At 42.1% G+C, this 23,595-nt stretch overlaps 2 protein-coding genes across 7 annotated transcripts in view; both read left to right on the top strand.

The window, feature by feature from the left end:
* The window catches only part of SP4 (Sp4 transcription factor), a 105,873-nt gene extending 98,704 nt beyond the window's left edge, over nucleotides 1–7,169 (top strand). For all 6 annotated transcript variants that reach the window (XM_048510864.1, XM_048510865.1, XM_048510866.1 and 3 more), the window contains 3 exons: nucleotides 545–773; nucleotides 922–1,121; nucleotides 3,360–7,169. In XM_048510864.1, coding sequence (XP_048366821.1) covers nucleotides 545–773; nucleotides 922–1,121; nucleotides 3,360–3,607 — 677 coding nt within the window. In that variant the 3' untranslated portion in view covers nucleotides 3,608–7,169. The remainder of the gene's footprint in view (nucleotides 1–544; nucleotides 774–921; nucleotides 1,122–3,359) is intronic.
* Nucleotides 7,170–13,787: 6,618 nt separating this feature from the next.
* The window catches only part of DNAH11 (dynein axonemal heavy chain 11), a 190,318-nt gene continuing 180,510 nt past the window's right edge, over nucleotides 13,788–23,595 (top strand). The window contains exons 1-3 of the mRNA XM_048510934.1: nucleotides 13,788–14,322; nucleotides 18,298–18,438; nucleotides 22,595–22,791. Of these exons, the coding sequence (XP_048366891.1) occupies nucleotides 14,077–14,322; nucleotides 18,298–18,438; nucleotides 22,595–22,791 (584 nt within the window). The 5' untranslated portion in view covers nucleotides 13,788–14,076. The remainder of the gene's footprint in view (nucleotides 14,323–18,297; nucleotides 18,439–22,594; nucleotides 22,792–23,595) is intronic.

Here is a 23,595-nt window from a genome sequence, read left to right as displayed (position 1 = left end):
CTTTAAAAATATTGTGAGTCACCTTGATTTCTGCATTGTAGAAAGGCAGCTAATGAATGTTTTTAATAAATAATATTCAATGTAACCTAGCCCATCATTAGATTTACAGAGGCCCTAACTGAAGAACAGTTCTGCGCAAGTACATGGTTCATTGCATTAGTCTATACATCAAAATTCACTTTTGGCAGCAAGGGCTTTCCATAATGGTTTTATCTCACAATGTAGGCACAGCTGTTGTCAAGCTAGCAATGTCCCATTTCAGATAAGGAATGTCACAATTCTGTAACCAAACCATTTTCCTCTCACACTGTTTGCCTGCAGCAAAGTATAGCTGGAGAGAAGCACTGATTTCCTGTTTTAATGTAAAGGATTCTGAACTTATAAGATAGTAAGGGATCACCCTCAAGTATGCTGTGAATGAGGGGGAAATTGCTCATTGTGATGTTGGATTTCTGTTTTATACTACAGTAAATAGGACACTAAACTTTACCTTGTAATTTTGTTGTGATACTCTGTAGAAATTAAGATATTTCTTATTTTACAGGTCAACAAGGACAGGATGGAGGAGTCAAAGTACAGCAAGCCACAATAGCTCCTGTAACTGTAGCAGTAGGAGGCATTGCTGGTGCAGCAATTGGTGCTGTCAGTCCTGATCAGATAACTCAGGTGCAGTTGCAACAAGCCCAGCAAGCTTCTGATCAAGAAGTGCAGCCTGGCAAAAGGTTAAGAAGAGTGGCCTGCTCATGCCCTAATTGCAGAGAAGGAGAAGGAAGGTAATTGTCATGCTAGCATCTGAGGGCTACCAGTGATCCTTTTGCTCTTATATACTGCTATTGCTTCATTGAATGAAGAAATTATTTTTCTTAGTACTGAAGGCTTGGCGCAAGTTGTCTTTAACTGTTCACATTTTATGCTCATTAGAGGCAGTAATGAACCAGGAAAAAAGAAACAACATATCTGCCATATTGAAGGTTGTGGAAAAGTATATGGGAAAACATCTCATCTCCGGGCGCACCTTCGCTGGCATACTGGAGAAAGACCATTTATTTGCAATTGGATCTTCTGTGGAAAAAGATTTACAAGAAGTGATGAGCTGCAAAGACATAGACGAACCCACACAGGTCAGTGTCAGTGAGCTTAGAAGAGTGTAACTTTGTTTAGAATGCTGAGTATATTTTATGAGTCTGAACATATTTAATGTGCTTCAAATAAATATTCTAGTTTATAAATAGACTAGCAATAAAGCCCATTTGATGTTGAAGTAAAATGGGCTCTAAAAAATGGGGGGAGGGTGCTTATTTGGCAGGATCACACACACAATGTAGAAAAATAAAAGCAGTTCTTAGAAAACTTTTATATGATGTGTGTGTTTGTAAGAAGAATACATATCCAGAGAATTCTAATGCTCTATATGGAAGTGGCCTGGTCAGGATGGCCCTAACTAGTCTGAACTTGTCTGACCACAGAAGCTAAGGACAGTTGGCTTGTTTAGCACTTGGATAAAAAACTGCCAAAGGTTTGCTACAAAGAGCCAGGCCATGGTTAACCACCACAGTTCATCTCATGCCTTGAAAAATCTATGGCGTCACCATGAACAGGCTGAAGCTGGACTTCACTTTCCACTACCATGAAAAATTATCTCAGGTCTTGCTCAAATACAATAATTTTGTCTTTATTATGCAGCCTTCTTAATAATTGAAGAATCAAACTTCTTTTATTATCAGCAAAGGGAACTAATACTTCCCCAGAATTATAAAATGTGTTCTTTTGATTCTGCATTTATCTAAGCAGTTTTGCAAGTTTTGTCCTACATTGTGAGCATAGCCAACATTCAGAATTCAGAGACCTTATTAGGCATAAGCGGTGGCGGGGGGGAGGCGGGCACAGAGTGCATACCAGGCGCACTCTGACCCAGCTACACCTCTGACTGGGATAGAAAGAAGCCCAAATTACACCAGCTTATAGCGTGATAAATTATCATCTGGATAGTTATATAAAATAACTAACTTTAATGAATATTCTAATATTTCAGAGAATTTGTTCTGATGGGCACTGTAGAGACAGCTTGCAAACAAGCTGGTTTGCCAAACATATTCATTTCTAAAGACACATGACTTCTTTATATCTGCCCACAAGACATACATTCAGCAATTCTCCGGAAACCAGATTAAGGAGCTAGATATACATTCTTATGAAGGCATACTATGGAAAATACATTAGTGAGTTTACTAGCATTTTTATTTATTTAGATGTTTAGACTGCCCTCCCCCGAAGGGCTCAGGGCGGTGAACAACATAAAATACGATAATATAACAGTGCTAATTAACATTAAGACCTATCCACAATTAAAACAATAATAACCAGAATAATATTATAAATATGAACTCGATATAGCAGCAGATGGTGATAACACCCCCCCCCCCCTTACCAAGCCCACAGGAGACCTAGATGTGATGCGTTCAAGTCAACCTGGCTGGCCAAATGTCTGACAGAACAGGTCTGTTTTGCAGGCCCTACGGAAACTTTGTAAGTCCTGCAGGGTCCTGGTCATTCTAGGGAGCCTGTTCCACCAGAGGGGAGCCAGGGCTGTGAAAGCCCTGGCCCTGGTAGAGGCCAGCTGGATGTGTTTCAGGCCAGGGACCTCCAGTAAGTTCTCCTCCAAAGATCGGCAGGACCTAACTGGGCAATATGCGGAGATGTGGTCCCTCAAGTATGCAGGCCCAAGGCCGCTTACAGCCTTGAAGGTTAAAACCAACTCTTTGAACATGACCCAGAATTCGATGGGCAGCCAGTGAAGATGGTACAGGACCAGTGTAACCCAATCCCGGCTAGATGTCCCTGTAAGGAGTCTGGCTGCCGCATGAACACAAGTTAGTGTAATATTATACAGCGACCAAAAACCTCAGCCCACTCAGTAGAAAATTCCTTCAAGATGGATTCTCTCTTGACACCTTCCCCCTACTGTCACACTACAGAGAGAATGCATAGGGAAGACAGTGGCCTTGGTTTTTCATAATGGGATGAAAATAAGCGCACTTACTTGTGAATGAGCCTTAAGATAATTTTTAAATAGAAACAAGAAAAAGGGATTTTTCAAATATCTTATGAAGAAAGAAGCTGAACTCATGCACAATTTTTTAAAAGTCATATTACTGAATAGTTACTGAAATACATGCCACATGTAGATCTGTTAAAAGTATTTCCCAAATAATAAACATATTTTAGCCATTTAAAACAGAAATATAAGATGGTTAGTTAAAATAACTAGGACTTCCTCCCCTGATTGCAGCCAAAGAATTTCCGTATAGCATTTGTAGAAAAAAGTAATGATGGAATAACTCTCATTCTTCTTTCAATAGGTGAGAAAAGGTTTGAATGCCCAGAGTGTTCCAAAAGATTTATGCGAAGTGACCATCTCTCCAAGCATGTCAAAACTCATCAAAATAAGAAGGGTGGAGGAACAGCCCTTGCTATTGTTACTTCAGGTGAATTGGACTCTTCAGTTACTGAGGTTCTTGGATCTCCAAGGATTGTCACAGTTGCTGCAATTTCTCAAGATTCAAATCCAGCGACTCCTAATGTTTCAACAAACATGGAGGAATTCTGAAAGAACATTGTACAATTTCCTAGAGCTGCACTTAAGTTTACAACCTTTCAAGATATGGAAGTGGGCTTGTAAATGTATTACAGAGCAGGAAATCATGTAGTCAGCCTTGATTTCTGTAAGTATTCCAAGTTGGAGGATTAGCATAGAAGTATACATTTAAGACAGAAATTTCAAAAATTAAAATAGGGCCAATTGACCCAGATAAATTATGAATAAAACAGGTAAGGAAAATATTGCTTCCACACATTGTTCTCACTTATGTTTCTGTATCATGGAAACTATTTTGATTTTTCTTCTTTTTTATATGTTAATGTTTGTTGTAACAACAAACTTAAAATGCAACAGCATGGCTGTTGGCTGGGGTTGTTTTCATAGGAAGGTCTATAGCACTTTTATGGGACCTTCCTTCAAAAGGCACAGTAAAAACGCCTAATTTAGTGAATATGATTGCCTTCATTTTGGTTTATGAAACGTTTATTAAGTTTGGCCATCTTTGTTTAGTTTTTTTTTAATGCTTCAGATGGCAGCATGTGCAGTGCAGCTGCTGAGCGAGTCTGAGACACTCCTCAGACAATTTTAACCACTACATTATAGTAGTGTGTATAATGACAATCAGTAAATACAGATTACTCTCATGGAGAGGTAAGAGATCTATAGAGCCAGTGTATACAGTAGCAAATATTGAATCTTAGAAATATATTGACAAAAGATTTTAATTAATTTCTGTGTAAGGGTGAAACTTGGAAAGCTATGTGACGAGTCTTTTAAGCCATCCCATTTCAAAACATAAATGATCTATTACTGAACTTTGGTTAACTTCAGCTTTTAAAATATCTGTAATTTTTAAATATTTAAATTTTATTAGAATAAATGGTGGGATGTAGAATGTTACAGTGTGTATGCACTGCTATCAACCTTTGGGCAGTTTCAAATATTGTCGTTAATACACTGAATTCTTTAGACTCTGACATGACGGCCAAAGAAAAGGACGAAAAACTTCAACCAAATGCTTAACTCTGAATTAATCTATTCCTTTTCTTTTATTAGGAACAGTAGTGGCAGGGATCCAAATATCTATTTTAGATACACCCACTAGGGTTGGCATGCCCAGCAGGTTTTTGATTTTTAAAAATTTTGAATAGCAGGCTTTCAGACAATTTAGAAAACGGCTTTTGAAAGTCCCCTCTGTTTCAGAAGTGGCTTACTATATGGCAAACCAGACTATGCTTGTAAAACTCAAGCTCTGAAGTGCCCTTGAGCTTAAACAGTAGTAAGGTTTGTTTTGGATCCTTGGCAGAACTTTTCTTTTTCAGTGCCTAAATAGGCCAGAAAAGAATAATTGTAAGGAACTTCTTGTATCATCAATAAGTTTGATTATTCAGGCCCAAGACATGTTAGCAAATATGTTTAATTTTCTGGAAAATAAAGGGCTTTTGACAATAAAACAAGATATTATATTCTCACTAATGATATAGCAGAGTTCAAAGAGGGCTGTGTACTAAAGATCTTTTGTCCCTGATTCAGCTTTAGTCATGGATAGTTATATGAATGTACAAGGTAGTCACCCTAGATAGGTGTGCATATCCCCATCTGCATGACAATACACAGTCAGCTGGACAGTACTACCTGGAGGAGTGTCATAATACAGATTGAGATCTATACCCAATGAACATCTGTATGAGATACACATATGAAAGTCTGCTTTTGCATGCAGGTGTCCTTGGCTGGACTGGCACATTTGAAAACACATCCTTGTGCACAACAGAAGTATGGCCAAACACATTCAGATTTTTAAACATTTTCCGTAGGTATAAACATCATGTTTTACAAGTCTGCTAATTTAGAAAATGGCATCTAACAGCCCAATTTATACACTTTTACTTCAAAATGTATTAACGATCGTATAAAGAGCAAGAAGTTAACACTTCTCCGTTAAAAATTAATTATCTTTTTTGTTAGGAGATGCTTGTTTTCTCAAACTCCTTTTATAATCTTGCACAGGTTTTTGTGGCATTGCATGCATTTTAATGACAAAGATTTATTGGTAATTTGTACCACATACACTTTAGGGATGCTCTGTGTAGTAAAATGTGAGGCTGAAAGTCTTTTATACTTTCAGCTTACATACATAGGAAAGAAAACATTTTACACTGTGGTTATAAATGTCAGGTTTCTTGAGCCTTTTGTAGACATTGAATTAAGTCTTTAAATTTGAGGGGGGTGGGGAAATATTATTTTGTATATTTTATTTAAAAGATTCTCAGCTGATGTATCTGGCTTTAAATCATCAGACTTAGATGATACATTTAATACAGGTGGCCATTAATTAATACTAATTAATTTTGTTGCAAATGAACTGAGCATCAAATATATTTTATATTTATGTTTCTCAATCAATGCTATAAATGTAGTTAAGCAAACAAAATTTCCTTACAGAATCGTGCTTACTTAGAAGTAAAGAATTTTTTGTAAACTGAAGGTATGAGTGCTCGGCACAGCTGTTAGATATTTATATGCATACTTACGTATGCAGATGCGAAGTGGAAATTATTTTTTAATTTGCAGCAAATCCCTATTACAAGTATATCGAAATTTTGTTGACATCACATAATCTAAAGTAGATTAATCTGTGTTAGCAGGTGCACTTGCTACCCCTGGAATTAGAAACATTTTGATAAGTCTGTTCTGCATACCATTCTGAGTCCACTTTTCAGTCTTAGAAGGATCGTAAATTTCAGAGTCCTTTATTTGACTCGGTGGGATATAACTGTTGTATGTAATAGGGCACAGATGTGCAGTAGTAGCTTGTTTAATGGCATCTCACTGTTCATTTCCTTTGTCATTATAAAATTTTGCTTTATTGTAATTATCAGTGCAAAGTGTATTTATCATGGTAGACCTCCAGTGTTGGAATAGTGTTTTTTTTCTCCCCCTTACAGTATTCTTTCTCGGGATAGGGCTGTGTATGTGTTTCCTGATTACATTAGAAATCGGTGTTAAGTCATTATTTATCACACTGTTTCATGAGAGACGTAATACAAGTGTGTAATCTAGGAGAAAAAGTTTATTTGTCAAACTTAGGTAAGCATGATGTTTGGGTCCTATTTTTCAATTTTATAACTGTTTTATTGCAACAATATTTGTATTTAAGTCTCCATTTCTAATGCCTTGTGATTTTTTTATGCATGTCACTAAATTGTCATCCCACAAAAATTGATGTGCAGCATAGGGTGTTAAATTTACATAATAATTTTGAAACAGAGAAATAGTTGGTGGTAAAATTGTAAATGTTTTGCAGAAAATCCTTATTAAAAGTTTTGTAGTAATATTTCACTTGTAAATTTTTTGTAAGAAAAAGGAAAAAAGAGAAAAAAGGCAAAGAACACCCATTCTAGAATCTAAAAACCAATTCTGCCAGCAAAGCCTCCAAGGCATTAATTTTTACTATGCTAATTTGTATAAATTTTGTGTGTTTTTGTGGATTTGGAATTAAAACTGTGTAGACGTTGTTGCCTGCAATAACAGTTTGCAAGTAACCCATTAAACTTCTCTTGAATCTAAATGTGTGCTTATTCTATGTCTTTGATTTTTATTAATTAATATTGATTAATTTCCGATCAAAAAATGGAACACTGAATAGTTGTATAATAAAGTAAAGTTAAAAACATAACAATTATATGTCACATCCCATAGTGTCAAGCATGGGAGCCTGAAAATATCCCCAACAGATGGAACAGAAGGACTGGGCCCCAAGGACACATAATGGGAAAGGCAGGGACAAAGAGAATCACATTGTTTCCTTGGGAATAAAAGCCTACTCAAGTGTAGGCCAAAGCAGCCAGTAGTGGATATAGCAGGAGGAAAGGGGGTGGGGAAACACATTTGATTGACAAGGGCAGGAAGGCAGCTGATTGGTAAGGCCTGAGAAGTCAGAAGAGACAACGATGGTGAACTATGGCGGAGTCCACACAGGCAAAAAACAGTGCCCCTTGAACAGTAAAAACACCGTTCCAGGGGCACTGTTTGCACTGCTGCCCCCTCCACAATGAGGCAGCACCATGCTTCCCCCACCCCACCCACACACCGGGGTGAAAACATTGTTTCCCTGCCTCACTCAATGAGCAAGGCTTTTGGGAAACAGCATTTCCCTGCCGGTACCATGGGAATGGGACCGGGTTGGAGGTGCTGCTTTTCGGCGCCTCCATTTCCTCCCACACTTACCTTCTCTTCCTGCAGAGCTCCGCAGGGAGAGAAGGTAAGTGGGGAAATAAAATGGAGGCACCTCCATGTGGAGACGCCCTCACAACCGCAGCCGCTCTGGGAGTGCTTGCGCCTCAGCGTGCAAACAGCCCCAAGGCTCCACCGGCATTATATATGCCAATGGGATGCTTCTGTAGGGGTCCATGCAAAATCCGCCTAAGGTATGCATGTCAAAGAAGAAGAAGAAGAAGAGTTTGGATTTATATCCCCCCTTTGTCTCCTGCAGGAGGCTCAAAGGGGCTTACAATCTCCTTGCCCTTCCCCCCTCACAACAAACACCCTGTGAGGTGGGTGGAGCTGAGAGAGCTCCGAGAAGCTGTGACTAGCCCAAGGTCACCCAGCTGGCGTGTGTGGGAGTGTACAGGCTAATTTGAATTCCCCAGATAAGCCTCCACAGCTCAGGTGGCATGGCTGGGAATCAAACCCGGTTCCTCCAGATTAGATACACGAGCTCCTTAACCTCCTACGCCACTGTTGACACGCCATGAGATTTTGAGTGTCACGCCAGCATTCATAAACATCCAATAACTATTAATCCTGTCTGATTTTGAATCATTTTTGTAATTATTTAACATTTCTTTATATAATACATGGGACCGCACATGATGTGATTGTATTTTTTTAATGAAATGAATATTTAAAGTATTATTTCTCTTTTTGTTCATGGGGAGGTGATACATCAGCAGAGTCAAGTTCGGTATTGTCTGAATTTTTGACAAACTGGCCCAAAAGGTTCGCTATCATTGCGCTAAGGATATATTATTTCTGGCCAGAAGAACAGCTGGTTACTTTCTTGGGACTTACTTACCTTAAAGTCTAACCCCACTTGAAGCAGGAATTGTGGACAAGAACCCAGACTTGATGGAGGCACTTCTGGGATAGGCAGACTTCCAAGCATTTGAACCCGAGACATGATGTCTACCTTTTATTGGAGGAGTTAGAGAATAATGGAAGCCTGTGAGGAGAAGCAGCCCATGGCCCAGAAAGCTTGGCATTATTATACATATATGATAATACGTTGTGATCCTATGCACAGTTACTCCGGATGGACTTAGACGGGAGTAACTCACCTTAGAACTGCACCATAAGAGTACAGAAGAGATCATTAGTAGCAAAAAATTAATTAGGGATTACCGGCAAACACATCCAAATGCCATAAGAAAATAATATTTTCAGTCAGTGATGAAAATGATGGAATGAAGTCATCATCTGTACCTTGCAAGGGCTCACAATTCCATCATGCAGCTGTCACAGTTGTCTTTGTCATCTCAGATGTCACTACAGTACAAGAAGGAACACTTAGCGTCACACCAATTGGTTTTACACCTGCGCAGAGACTGGTATTTGGAAACTACTGGAAAAAACAATAACTTGGGTGCTGTGTGGTTTCCGGGCTGTATGGCCGTGTTCTAGCAGCATTGCCCGGAAACCACACAACACCCAAGTGATTCCGGCCGTGAAAGCCTTCGACAATACAAAGACAATAACGCTAGGAAAGGCTGAAGGCAGCAGGAAAAGAGGAGGACCTGACATGAAATAAAGGAAGTCATGGTCCTCAGTTTGTAAGACCTGAGCAAGGCTGTTAACAAGAGGACATTTTGGAGGACACTGATTCATTGGGTTGCCATGAGTCAGAAGCGACTTCACAGCACTTAACACCCACACACAGACAGACATTTTTGATACAAAGACTCCCCTCCCCCCTCAGAAGGACCTCCCTGGTCTCTACATGCCCTGAAATGGAGGAGCAAGCCCATGCCCACTCTGTTCTTTTTTTACCCACTACAGTAACTGCAGTGTTTAGGAATGTCTTCATATTTATTTCTCAGTGCTACTTCAGTCTTCTCATGGTTTGTTTTTATTTGAATATAGTAGTAGTATAACTGCTTCAGTTTTGTTTTCTGAGGTAACAAATGCCCATGGCGCACACTCACACATAAAACTTCAAAAAGTATCTGAAATGTGGGGAAAAACAGCCATCACCAATGCCATAGCCACTGCCCTGTCTGTTTAGGTGAAAGAATCTGAGTTAAATCCTGTGCCCGTTGTCCTCTCTAGGTGATCTCGTGAAAAAGGGGACTTGAAGAGCTTCAGGTAAGCAACCTGCCTTTTTTTTACAAACAGCATCAGAAAATACCTTTTAATAGAAAAAAATATGCACAACAGTTGCTGAATACTTATGATTAAGTCATGCATTTATTTGGATGTTCATGTTCCTCACAGAAAAAAAGCAATAGCTTTTGAATCACTGTTTTTTGTTTAGTGCTTTAAAAAACACACACACACACAACTCAGTGCTATTTAAAACACAATCTTCTTTAACTTTTGTGACCAAAAGTTACACTAAGAATTTTCATCCTAGAGTTTTTGTAAAAAGCTTACATTATTCTCTCCTCCCCCCCTTCATCTTATCCTCCTAACAATCCTGTAAGGTAGATTAGACACAGAATGTGTGACTGATCCCAGGCTACCCAGCGAGCTTGATGTGACTGATGTTTTACTCCCCTCCCCCTGCCCCACAATCCCACCTAAAAAGTCATAATTATACAATAATGATTTGGTGCTTTGTTGTTAAAGTCTTGCAATAATATCTGTGTGGACAGCAGGAGCACAAATAACAATCTGTCTCTCACTGTGATCCTTTTCCAGACTGGCTTTACACATGCAGAATTTGTTGTTGACAGGGAAAACAATCAGCAACAGCTGTAAGTGGCTAACAACCACAACAGTTCTGCTGAATCTATCATTGTGGATATTGCTACAGGCCCCATAAAATAGACAGTGAACTCTGCTGGGAAGTAAGAAGTATTATATACTGACACAGGTGTACATATTGGCTTAACTAGGATGGCATGCTACGATGGACCCCCTACACCTTCTTAATTTTTTCAATTATTTTTTCCAGGCAGGGAAACCACTAACTGACCTAGCTTGTCAGATATTTTTCCACTTTTTCCCTTCAGGGACTCAAGTGCTTCAGAAATGGAAGCATTTAGTATAATAAAAACCCTTTCTCTTAGTTCTGTAACTGACCCAGAGGGTGAAGGATGCCTGTTGACTTAAACCTTTTCTAGACAAAACCTTTTATAAAGCACACACATACTGAGGCCAATTTTTAAACTTAAACAGAATAAAATATTTATTAACAGAGGGAAGAAGGGAAAGGGAGATGAATAACTTGGAGATAGGGAATGGATGAGGCAAATCAGGCAGAAGAAAAAAATATATATACTAGAGCCTGACAGATTCTTTATGTAGTTCTTTAAGCACAGACTTAGTTTCAGATATCAGTTACAGTTCAGCATAGATGTTACATAGTTGTTTCTTATTTGGTACAGTTCCTTAAACTTAAGTTGTTCTGGCTCGTTCACTCACACACACAGAGGGTTCTAGCAGTCTTGGTACAAATACTCAGTTCCCTCACTCAGCCCACACAGTTAGAAAAAACCCCTCAACTAAAAACAAAAAAACACTCTACTGAGGAACACAAAGCAAAACCAAATACCCCACACTAACTAGTATCCAGGAATTCTTCCATTCCTAGAATATATTCCTCACTGGTTTATATCTATGTGGCCCTTCAGCTTGGCCTGTTTATAAACCTCTCCACCAGTTCTCTCTGTCTGTGTATAATTGCTTTCACACATACACACAGCTCACAGGGCTGTCACTAGTACAGCAAGCCAGATTTCAACACACTGACTGCCACTACTCTCCTTAGAGAAGTTATGTTTTAACAATTAACATGATAGCTCTTAACATGATAGCTCTTAACATCAAAAGTCCTAAAGCCTCTCAAATTGTTCTGTCAGGGAGTTAACCCTCTCTGGCGTCTGCATCATAGCCATTAAGCCAATCAGAGTGCAGCATGCCATAGCCGATAAGGTGGTTTCTTCTGTTCCTAGGCGTTTATGCCTCCCTCTGAATGTAAACAATGCTTGTTTGAGACAGACCTGCGCTTTTAAAATTAACTTTTCTTCTGCAGTCCATCACACATGCTTTCCTGTAAATGAATCAATTGCTAATTACTTTTCGGTTAATCTTCTGGATAGTTGAATTGAGAAAATGTCAAGGGTGCCATATTAGTTGCAATGTCAGGAACTGCACAAGGGAGAAAAGCAGTGTGATGGGATGTGGAACAAGAGAAGCCATGGTTGTTAATTAAGCATCCTCTCCATGCCCCCCCTTTACTGCTTCAAAACTCCCCAAGCACCTTTTCACCAAGAAAAGTAGCCATTGGGCTTTTGTTACGTATGTAATGTGTACCCAATTTTCCCCACCCCGTTCTATATCATTATTCTGATAGCTAATATTGTTAATAGCTTTCACTGCCAGAATCAAATGACTGTTGTGGGTTTCTGGGCAGTGTGGCTGTGGTCTGGTGGTTTAACTCCAAATGTGTGTTTACACATCTTTCTGTGCTATGCCTCTGAAGATGCCAGCTACAAATGTGGGTGAAACTTTAGGAGCTAAAACCACCAGACCATGGCCACATTAGTCCAGAAAGTTCACAGCAGTAAGTTGGTATCCTGAAATGGTGTGTAACTATAAGGATCCTGAGCACACCAGTGTTAGCCATGAGCTAGTACAGGGGTCAGGAACCTTTCACATTCAAAGAGCCATTTGGACCCATTTTCCACGGGAAAGAAAACCCATGGAGCCGCAAATACTTTTTGACATTTAAAATGAAGATAACACTGCGTATTTTGTTTTTTTACCTTTACGCTTTGTATCAAACAACTATAGTGTGTTGCTTGAAGAATCCATGAGCCAGCGCCACTTTTCTCTCCACTCCAACCTATGCGTTCCCCGTTCGAACGGGGAGCACGCAGCAGCGGCCCGGCGGGCGCCTCTTTGATCCCTCAAGCTCCCCGTTGGAACGGGGAGCGCGCAGCAGCGGCCCGGCCTGACCTGGGCGCCTCTTTTCTCTCCCCTCCCCTGCAGGGAAGCGAGCAGCAGCAACCCGGCCTGAGCTGGGCGCCGCTTTTCTCCCTGCAGGGAGGGGAAAGCAGTGGCCTCCACGCAATTTCCTGGGGGGAGGGGATCCCACGTGCTCCCCACAGCGGCCCGGCCTGAGCTGGGCGCTGTGGAGGGAATCCCACGCGGTCCCCGTTGGAACGGGGAGCACGCAGCAGCGGCCCGGTCTGAGCCAGGCGCCGCTTGTCTCTCCTCTCCCCTGCAGAAAGGGGCAGCCACGCCGGGAGCCGCACCTCAAGCGGTAAAGAGCCGTTTGCGGCTCGTGAGCCGCGGGTTCCCGACCTCTGATCTAGTACAAATGCTGTGACGCGATAAAGCTATTTTCCAATTAATCCAAATAACTAAGTTAATTTTATCTTTGATGCTGAAAGATAATTCTGATAAATATATTTGTGCCTGTGTGTCTAAAGCATATATAAAAAATGCTAATCACCTTTGAAGGGAGAGGGGCTTTGCATCTAATCCCCATCTAGGCCGATTTTCTTTCAACTCACCTGGTTGCATTTGGCTTATGGTATTGAATGTTGGTGTTGATCAAGCAAAGCAATTTCGACGTTAATCTGACAGCAGATTCTCCCACAAGTTTGCAAGTATGTTTGGGAACGGTTTAAAAAACGAACGACCCTACCCGTGGAGAGCCCTTTTCATTCTGGGTAAGGACTTGCTTGTGCCCCTGAAATGCTTGCTTACTGCCTTTTGGGAAAGTAGGAGAAAAGGGAAGGCAAGCGAGTCCGTCGACCGTCTGGTGATCCGATGGTGCGGAAAGACGGGGAGGCAGAACTACAACCCTGAAGCCCCACCCGGTCACTCTCCCAGGAGCTACGAGCCCCTCGCTTTTTGCTTGTTCCCCCCGGGCTTGGGGAAACTAGTGGTTCCTTCCTTTTCAGACGCGGTCCCAATTGGCTCCGGCCGGTCGTGATTTGTTTCCCTTGAGAGGCGGGCTTGCGGGTGGCCTTGGAGACTTCGGCTGTCCCCTGGGCAACGGGACGCTGCCGGGCTGATTGGAGCGAGCTGGCAGAGGCCGTCCGGAGGTTGACGGGAGCAGGTAAAAAAAAGCCCAGGGAAGTTGCAGAGAAGAGAAGACACAGGACGCACACCCCCTCCACGGATGCACACTCACGAGCGGCGGCTGCTCTGAGGCTTCCGAAAAGTTGCGGGACGGGACGCCTGCAGAGGCGCGCAGGAGGACCTCTCCAAGCGAGAAAGCCTTTGCGCTCTCGCCTCCTGCGCCCATGAAACTGGAGATGGAGGACGAAGAGGAGGAGACGGTGGAGGAGCCCAGTTTCGCCGAAGACCCTCGGGTCCGCTTCCTCGGGGGTCGCTTGGCGCACTCGCTGAGGCTCCAAGAAGACAAGTGGACTGCCTTTCTGGAAGAGGAGGCGAAGCAGCAGCTCTTGGCCGACTTTTTTGAACGGAACCGACCCGCTTTGCTGGCTTTCTGCCTTCCCCGGGCAGGAGGGCTGGCAGCTAGCAACCAGGTAACGATTTTGCTAGTTGACTAGTTTCTGTTTTGCCACCTTAGAGGGTTTTTTGTTTGTTTCCAAATGGTTATGCAGAATTAAACCATTGGACTTCAAAAGTGCAGTAAAAACGGTAGCTTGGGCTTCGCACTGCAGTTAGTTTGGTCAAAAATGTGAATTTCTGAAAGTTGGCTCAGATCCCGAAATAAAAGCCTTATAGTGGACACTGTCTTATAATGGGAGGAGAAGTGGATTGAATTATTTCTTGGCCAGGAATGTAAAACTGGGGCAGAGAGAGACCAGATTTATTCCAGAATCTTATTTTCTTGCTTTTGGCTGGCTTCAATTTAATTTTTTTTCAATTACTATAATTTCTTTAACATTTTATGCTAATAGTACCTTCTAACAGAGCCCTACGGGGATGGGGCGGTATAATAAATCGAAAAAATAAATAAATAAATAAATAAATAACACTATTTATGACCATTGCCATATGAAGAATTTGCCCAAATTAAGCTGGCTTGTACAGTGATTTTATAACTAGAGATGAAATATGAAACTTTTAAATTACCTATATTTTTGTATTGTCGAAGGCTTTCACGGCCGGAATCACTTGGGTGCTGTGTGGTTTCCAGGCTGTATGGCCGTGTTCTAGCAGCATTCTCTCCTGACGTTTCGCCTGCATCTGTGGCTGGCATCTTCATCCTCTGAAGATGCCAGCCACAGACTAGGCTCTCAGGAAGAAATACTAACCCTTGTCGAAGCTCCCACAGCTATACCCTATTTTGTTCATTTTAATTTATCTTCAGTTTGAATTTATCTTCAGTTAATAAAGAATGAATGGAAGTGATAACTTAAAGTAACTTGTACAGTATTTTAGCAGCATGTCCATATAAATTGCCATCAAGTCATGTATGCAAACCCCATAGGATTGTCAAGGCCAGGGATTAAGCAGAAGTGGTTTGCCATTGCCTTCCTCTGTAAAGTCTTTTTTTGTGGTCTCCCATCCAAGTATCGACCCAGCTTAAGCTTCCAAAATCTGACGAGACCAGGCTAAACTGTAGTACAATTCTACCTCACCTTTTTTGCTGCTAACAGGCAGGGGCATGGCCAGGTCTGACCCCACAGGGCAAAGTGGGTGGCAAGCACAAGTGTGGTCAGGTCACAGTCCAATGGGTCAAGGCAGGCAGCAGGCAAGACATAGTCAGGTCACAGTCCAATAGGTCAAGAAGAACCGAGGAGCAGGCTAGGAATCAACAAAGAACCAGGCACGCAGCGGCAACAGGTGACACACTTGTTGCACCCAGGCAGAAGCAAGCTCACAGCAAGGCTGATATAGGTCGTTTCCCCACTTACCATCAACCACCCTTTGCTGCGTGCTACTCTCAGCGCGCGTCATTTCTGGCGCGCTCCCGGGCTTCCCCTCGTCATTTCTGGCGCGCTCCCAGGCTTCCCCATCAAAAGGCGCCGTTTTGAGGCGTAGGAATGGCTGCAACTGAGCAAAGGCGAAGCAGCGTTAGGCTGCGTTGTCGCCTCCCCTGTAGTGGGGAGTGCCGCAGGACCCCGTGCTACTTGGCGAGAGTAGCGCGCAGCAGATGGTAAGTGGGGAAACGACCATAGAGAGCCTTGTTCAGGGGGCTGGGATTCTGTGAGAAGTTTGTTCTCATCAGATGCACAGACTTCTAATCTCTCACACCTTGTTGCCAAATGAGCACTCCTTCTGTGCTTCTGCAGTAGCAGCCTCTGCTTCTGCCTCCTATGCACAGCTGGCTCATTACTGGGTTCCCTAGGAGGATCTGCAGGCTCGTACACCTTTATGTCATCAGGGCAGAGAAGGACTGGGCATTGGTTCTGCTGCCTGGTCTTCCCCAGGAGCAGCCAACTCTGGCTGAACTGTGTCCTCAGGTTCTGCCTCAGAGTCCTCTGTGTCCTAGTAAGTACCCAGGGGACTTTACCTTTACCCCTGACACCCTTTTCAACATAAAATTTGCGTACTCAATTTTTAATCACACGCACAAAATCTTTTGGATCGGTTTGATGAGATAAGTATCTTTATTTCAGATTCTTTTTTTCCCTGAGATCAGCATTCCATTTGAGGCAATTGATGGCAATGTACTTGGATAGTAATGTGCTTGAATAAAACTAATCCCTAATTCAAATGATTTCCATACAGAAACAAGTTCCAAAATACTGATCCTGTCAAATCACAGCACCAAAAGTATGCTACTTGGAGATGGGAATCTCCAACATCCTGAAACTCTCTGTAGATATACCATGAAAAAATCAGTCAAAGATACATACACACAGTAGTGACAACTGAATGTTCAATTGTTTAAAACCTAGTCGAACCTGTCTTAAGTAAATAGGCCAGGTGTAGCAGTGAATCAGGAACCAGTTTCTCGCTGATCCCTCATTAGCTGGCCATCAACCTCTCATCTCCTGGAGATGCTTTGCTAGGTTCCAGCATTGCAAAGTTTCCTGAGGGATGAGATCAGTGGTGGGATTCAGCAGGTTCGCCCACTTCGGCAGAACCAGTTGTTTAAATGGTGCTTGTAAACAACCAGTTGTTAAATTATTTGAATCCCACCACTGGATGAGATATATAACTAACTGATCCATGCTTTCAGGTGGGAGGCAGCTACTGATTCCCTTCCCTTAGGAAACATTGCTGCCTCCTAGCAAGCATGGGGAACAGCAAAATCTTCCCCAATTCTCTAAGTCAGATTTTGAAAAAAAAAAACACCTGGTAGCTTTTTGCATTGTTTAATGCAAGGTGAACATATCCAGGTTTGGGTCATGCACAGAGTGGTCAGCTGCAGGACTGCAGTCAAATATCTGCTTACGACTTAGTTCGATTTTATTTTATTTTCATTTACCTTATTGGGCTTATTATCCTGCCCTTTCCCTACCAATGGCAAGGGCAGCTAACATACGTAAATAACACAATGTCTAAAATAATTCAAGATATAATTTGAAACAACAATAATAACATTAATAATAGATATTAAAACATTACATGTCAGTTTTACCAATGATTGTGGCTAAACAATTAACATCCCCAACCTCATTATAATTCAGCACATGGGAGCTGGGGGAGGGAGGGAGGGAGGGAGGAGGAGGAGGAGGGAGGGAGGGAGGGAGGGAGGGAGGGAGGGAGGGAGGGGAAGGAAGGAAGGAAGGAAGGAAGGAAGGAAGGAAGGAAGGAAGGAAGGAAGGAAGGAAGGAAGGAAGGAAGGAAGGAAGGAAGGAAGGAAGGAAGGAAGGAAGGAAGGAAGGAAGGGCAGATGAGAAGACCTGCAAGTTAGAAAAGACTGCAGTGAGTTGGAAATGTTGGTTTCAGGTAGCCTTCTCAAGGTTGACTCAGTGTTCTATCCTTCCAATGTTGGTTAAATGAGCACCCTGCTTGCTGGGGACAGAGTAGACAACTGGGGAAGGGGATAGCAAACCATCCCATAAATATAATCTGCCTAGTAATCGTTGTGATGTGACATCACCCTATAGGTCAGTAATGACCCAGTGCTTGCATAGGGGACTACCTTTACCATTTTTTTAAAAATCATGAGTGTTGAACTTGGTATGTTTGGCTGCCAAATAGGTTCACTGCAAAATTCACGGCATCTGTAAAACGCACAAGCAGGAATTTACCTATTAATGCTGTTTTGTCACCCTTCATAAATAATGTGCATGTACTCCTCTTCTTCCAGTCAGTTGTTCAGTAGGCAAAGGAATCATCTGTGTTGATATTAGATCTACAAATTCTGAGAGCACAAAGCTCCTCAAATAAGTTATGGAAACACAGTGGTTCCAAGTGTTCTGTGTGAGCATGGCTTTTCTTTTCCAGAGGTTCTTGTGATAATCTAATACAATTAAAATATACCGAACTATTACTATCAAGAAGGGTCATTGTACAGTGTGAACCCCAACTATCAATATGGGTGGACGTAGTCCCAAGTCAATCTTTTGACAACTATTATTTGTGTCTTTCTGATTCAGATACCCGCTGGTATGAAATGTAAGCTCCTTTGTATTATGAAGACCACAGACCACATTGGAGCAGAAAACTACATGAAAGACCTCAGATTTGAAGAGCTGTTTGGAGTGCCCATGGAGCATGTAATGGGTTTCTTAGAAGAGGTACTCTTTCATAATTTTAAATTTCATAATTTTAAATTTGGAGGCTTTAAATCATTTTCAATAATAATTTATTTTCAGTACCTGCTGAAAGGAAAAAGATAAAACGTTCATTTGTTTACTCCTTGCCCTGTCCTGGATAACCTCGGGCTAGCTTGATCTCATCAGATCTCAGAAGCTAAGCAAGGTTGACCCTGCTAAGTATTTGGATGTGAGACGTCCAAGGAATACCAGAGTAGTGACATGGGAGCAGGCAATGGTGAACTACCTGTAATGTACCTCCATTTGAGGGCCAATAAAATTGGGCCCACTGACCCGATCTTTACCAAACTCAGGGGTTTGTGTAAAGAGAGGCCCAGCATCTATGCTGCAAATTTGGTTCCTGTACCTTAAAAAACAGGCCTCTCCAGAGCCCCTCAAAGATTTCCCATATGTTTCAGTTAATCTATGTCATACTGGAGAATCACCTGAGGGAAATTTCCCACAATAGCAAACATGGGGAAAGCATAGACAATTTTTGGGCTGCATTGAAACCTATGTGAAAAAATTTTAAGGCTCTGGGCTGGTTTATTAAAAAAGAAAGGTAGATGCACCAAATCTGCAGCAGAGCTGCGATTGACTGTCCTTAGAAGAACTCCTGAGTTTAGAAAAGTTTGGATCAGGGGGTCCGATTTTATGGGGCTACATTTTTCCTCCATTGGAAACAATGAAGGGTAGATGGGGGTATTCTCTTTGGAGCCCATAAAATTGGACCCCTAACCCAATCTTTACCAAACCTTTTTCTAAGGAGAGTCTCCTTCTAAGGAGAGTCTTCTAAGGAGAGGCTCTACTGCAAATTTGGTGCCTCTGCCATAAAAAAAAAACAAAGATTCCCCATGGAGTATAATAGACCCAAAAAGTTGTAGATATTTCTCCCCCGGCCCTCCCAAATGCTGCTTACCTCCGGTCTCCTTCTGTTGCGTTGTGGAGGCCAGGAGACACGCCTCCTGGCCTCTGACTCCAGGGTCATCGCTCTGGCCAGGGGGGCATGTCTCCTGGCCTCCACAATGCAACGGAAGGAGACGGAAAGTAAGCAGCGTTTGGTAACGGCACAGCTTGTGTGAAGGCTGCGCCGCAGGAGGCGCCCCCAGTGGGACCGTCCGTGCGAACTATGCCTCTGCACCCCCGCAAGCTGGCCGTGCAGAAAGGGCCTAGGCCACTGACGCCATACCTTCTGGTGGTTTAAGTCTACAATGCAAAAAGGGGGCATTCCCAGGCCAAAACTCCACAGGAAGCTGATTAAAGTTGACTTCGCCCCCGGGAACACTCCCAGAACACACCCTTAATGTTGGCAGAGACCTCAGTGGCATGGGGGCATACTTCTGGATTCATGCGCCATGGAGCTGCCCAGTATCACCCCAGTGAGGTAAGTGCCTCTGTGCTAGCATCTGTGCCACTGTGTGTGGTGCTGGTGGCAATGGCACCAGCTCAGGGGTCACACCACTTCCAATGTGACTTTGCCCCCCCCCCCCACTTTTGGATTGCACAGTAAGAGAGTAAAAAAATACAAACTAAAAGTTGACAAGCAACAGTGGTGCAGATAATATTGTAAGGGCAGAAATAATTTATAGTGTAATGGTGAAAGGCAGGGGACCCAATCCAAAGGTGGGGGGGGTGGTAGAGTGGCAGCTGGGGATGGCACTGCAGCAGTGCACTCTTGCCATCTTAAGTGGGGTTTCAGGTGACATGGTAAGGGGAAAAAAAGAAAACCCAGCTGCCTGAAAATCCCATTGAGAAGTCTGACTTCTGCTACACTTTTTGATGGTGTAAGCCAGCTGAAAGTGTAGGGGGCATTCCTGGACTGAAAGTCCTTTGGAAACTGACTAATGTCAGCTCTGACCCCAGGAATGGCCCTGGAACACCAGTGCAGCCTCCTGCAATGCAGGAACAATGGCATGGAATGGCACTTTCTGGTTCCTGTGTTGCAGCCCATCTCTGCAAAGGTAAATTTTTCTGCACTGGCATCCATGTCACTTTGCATGGCACTGGTGGCACAGGTGCTGGTACATCCCTTCCAGCACTTCCACTGCAGTTTCAGCCCCCCCACCCCCTTTGGATTGAATAGTAAGTTGCTAACAACCATGATACACAGTCCATTTTTTTATTATTGTAAGCTCACATATGTCACATCTTTCTTCATTGCAAAACTCCACATTTGGTCTAGCGTACTGTTGCCCTTGTAAAAATAAATGTGCTAGTTTGTCATTTCTTCTGAAAAATAAGTCTGCATTTAATGATATTGCTATGGTAAATGTATAATGACAAACAGGCTTTTGGAATGTAGTGGTTATAAATCATATTTATAGTGCTACTGTAGCTGTTCACCTGACTAATTTATTACTTAAAGATCAACTGAGAATTTCACAATAGCAGTAGTGGCTGATCAAATATTTAATTTAAAGTTTGCGCATTGCTAAGTATGTTTCTGATTAATCAGTACCGGAGAACAATCTGGTCTTCATGAAGTAAAGGAAAATAAATAAGAAATCTTTAAACACTTAAAAGGTTTCAGAATGAATAGAAAAGAAACTGAATTGTTAGTCATTCCACAAACAAAGCACTATGAAATGTTAAACATCTAAAAAAGAAACTGAGTTGACCTTGTTACGTAACATACTAAAGTTTCCTAGAACAAATTCTGTTCTTGTAGAGCAATGAATTCTGTTCTTGTGGAGCAACTGAAAATAGTTTGTGTCCACACTCGGGGAAAAAACCCATGGGTTATCATCATGCCCAGATCTATCACAGCGGGTTTGCTCAATTCTTTGTAGATTTCTGTTCTGATTTTAATCTGGTAAATGCTACACTCCCCTGGATTCCCTTGAATTTCTTGCATGCATCAATGATAAGTTCAGTGAGATAGGGTTGATGATCAATGACTTCAATACAACTGAGAAGCTGTGCTGAAAGTATTCAGACATCATAACGAACATCTTATTTTAGGCTTGAATTTTTATCAAATTGTATATTGTTTGTGTGTAAGCTGCCCTGAGCCCGGCCTTGGCTGGGGTAGGGTGGGATAGAAGCCTAAGTAAAGTAAAATCTTGTTCATGACATGAGCATGCTGGGAAGTCTTCAGCTCATTATATTCCATCACACTTTATATACAGCTGGGAAATTGAAAACTTCTTGACTTGAAAATAACCCATACTGTATGAGTCCAAATGAGGCAAAACAACTATCTTTCTGTTATAGTTTATTTTTATCCCACCCTAATCTAAGGAGTTCAGGGCAGAGTACATTATCCTCAGCAATCCTGTGAGACTGGTTTGCTTGCTCGCCTAAAAATAAGAATTCAGTTGTTGTTTAGGATTCTGGTTTGTAAGCCAGAGAGCAAACCACTCATTGTTTTGCAGTGTTTAGTTAATTCTAGACTAGGAAGCTTCTGTTTTTGCAGGCACTTGTTTGAACTAAGTCTGCTCATGAGGTCTCAATCCAGCCACTGAATATATCTAGACTTACTCCACTCAATGGTGGAGAAAGTCACATATTTTGTTTGTTTGTTTTGATTTCTACCCTGCCCTAGCAGGGAATGGGAAAGGAATGTGAAAAGGGATGAAGGAAAGGAAAAGAGGAAAAAGGGGGCCCAGATTAATGGAGAGATCACAGCTGCCTCAACCGTGGACTTGGTGGAACATCTCTGTGTTCAAAACCCTGCCAAACTGCATCACATCCTGCAGGGTCCTGATCTCAGAGTTCCACCAGGCCAGGGCCAGAGCCAAAAAAGCCCTGGCCCTGGATATCCTTTTGGCCCGGGACTTCCAGAAGATTACTGTTGGAGGAACTTAAGATCCTCTGAGGGTGATATTGGGAGATTCAGCCCCATAGATATGAGGATCCCAGGCTGTTCAGGGCTTTGAATGTTAGCACCAACACCTTGAATCTGATCCAGAACTCAACCAGTGCAGCTGGAGAAGCACAGGATATATATGTGATCTTGCTGGGGTCCCAGTAAGGACCCTCACCACTGTGTTCTGGAACAGCTGCAATTTCGGAGAAACTTCAAGAGAAGCCCAGCATAGAGCGGATTACCATGTTTCACTAAGAAACTGATAGTTGCTGGCTTTGAGTATTTCCTCATTTCTCTTTATCTCCCCACCCTGTTCACTTCTGCTTTCAGGTTATGTTACCCATTCTTTCAAACAAGAAAAATCATGGATCCTGGCCAAATTTTGTTTCACAGGACATGGAACGACATGTAGAAATCATGAAAAATAAGTCATATGTTATGAATGGAATTTTGTCAGGGAGAACTCTTCTTCCCATTCCAACAGTTGCAGCAGAAATAGACTTGAATGAGAGGCACGATGAAAATAAGTAAGGAGTATGTATATGTGTATCAAACAGATGTTGTCCTTCATATTTGTTCCAAATATATGTATAGATTTGTCAAATAATTAGTATGGGTATTTTTAGAATGCAAGATATGTGCTTAGAACTGGATAGTTACCGGTACTTAAGCAGGTAAGATGGATTCTGCCTGCAGAGACTTATAATCTGATTTGCCAAATGGGTCTAGGAGTAGACCCTACTGGAATACGTTATGCAGAAAGTAGTTAGCATGAGAGTACGTTAGAAATGGGGAAAGGAAAATATATAATTTGTCTCAGTTTCAAATGGATGGGTTATGGTGCCTGGGAGAGCTGGGTCATTTATTTTTTATATATCCCACACCTCTCAGCCTTACTACCATTAAGAGGAGATTGGAATCTTAAGTATTCATATCTATTAACCCTGTTCTCTCCCATTTTCCCTGTTCATTTGACTGATCATCTATGAAGCAGGTTCACCTTCTGATTGTTTTCTTTTGCATGACTGTAACTTAGGGCACAACTAGATGCTGCCACCATTTTATAGTTGGACGCAGGCAATTTAAAAATTCCATGATTGGGCCTGCAGCATAGTGACATCAGATCTATGGTTGGTGATATCAATTAGCTATGTAACCCTGTTACTAACCATGTGGGGTGGGGGGAGGTGTTAAGAGTGAGATGATGTGGTTGAATTTATCTTCATCTAAGACTGCCCACTTCTCATAGTTTCTGCTCTTATGATCTCACCTGTGCGAATTGAATGGAATGTGATTGCAACAATCTTGGCCTTGGAGACTAGAGGGAGTTT

Source organism: Sphaerodactylus townsendi, linkage group LG11 (genome assembly GCF_021028975.2).
Source record: "Sphaerodactylus townsendi isolate TG3544 linkage group LG11, MPM_Stown_v2.3, whole genome shotgun sequence".
Classification (NCBI taxonomy): Eukaryota; Metazoa; Chordata; class Lepidosauria; order Squamata; family Sphaerodactylidae; genus Sphaerodactylus; species Sphaerodactylus townsendi.
This window is presented reverse-complemented; position numbering and strand designations above follow the sequence as displayed.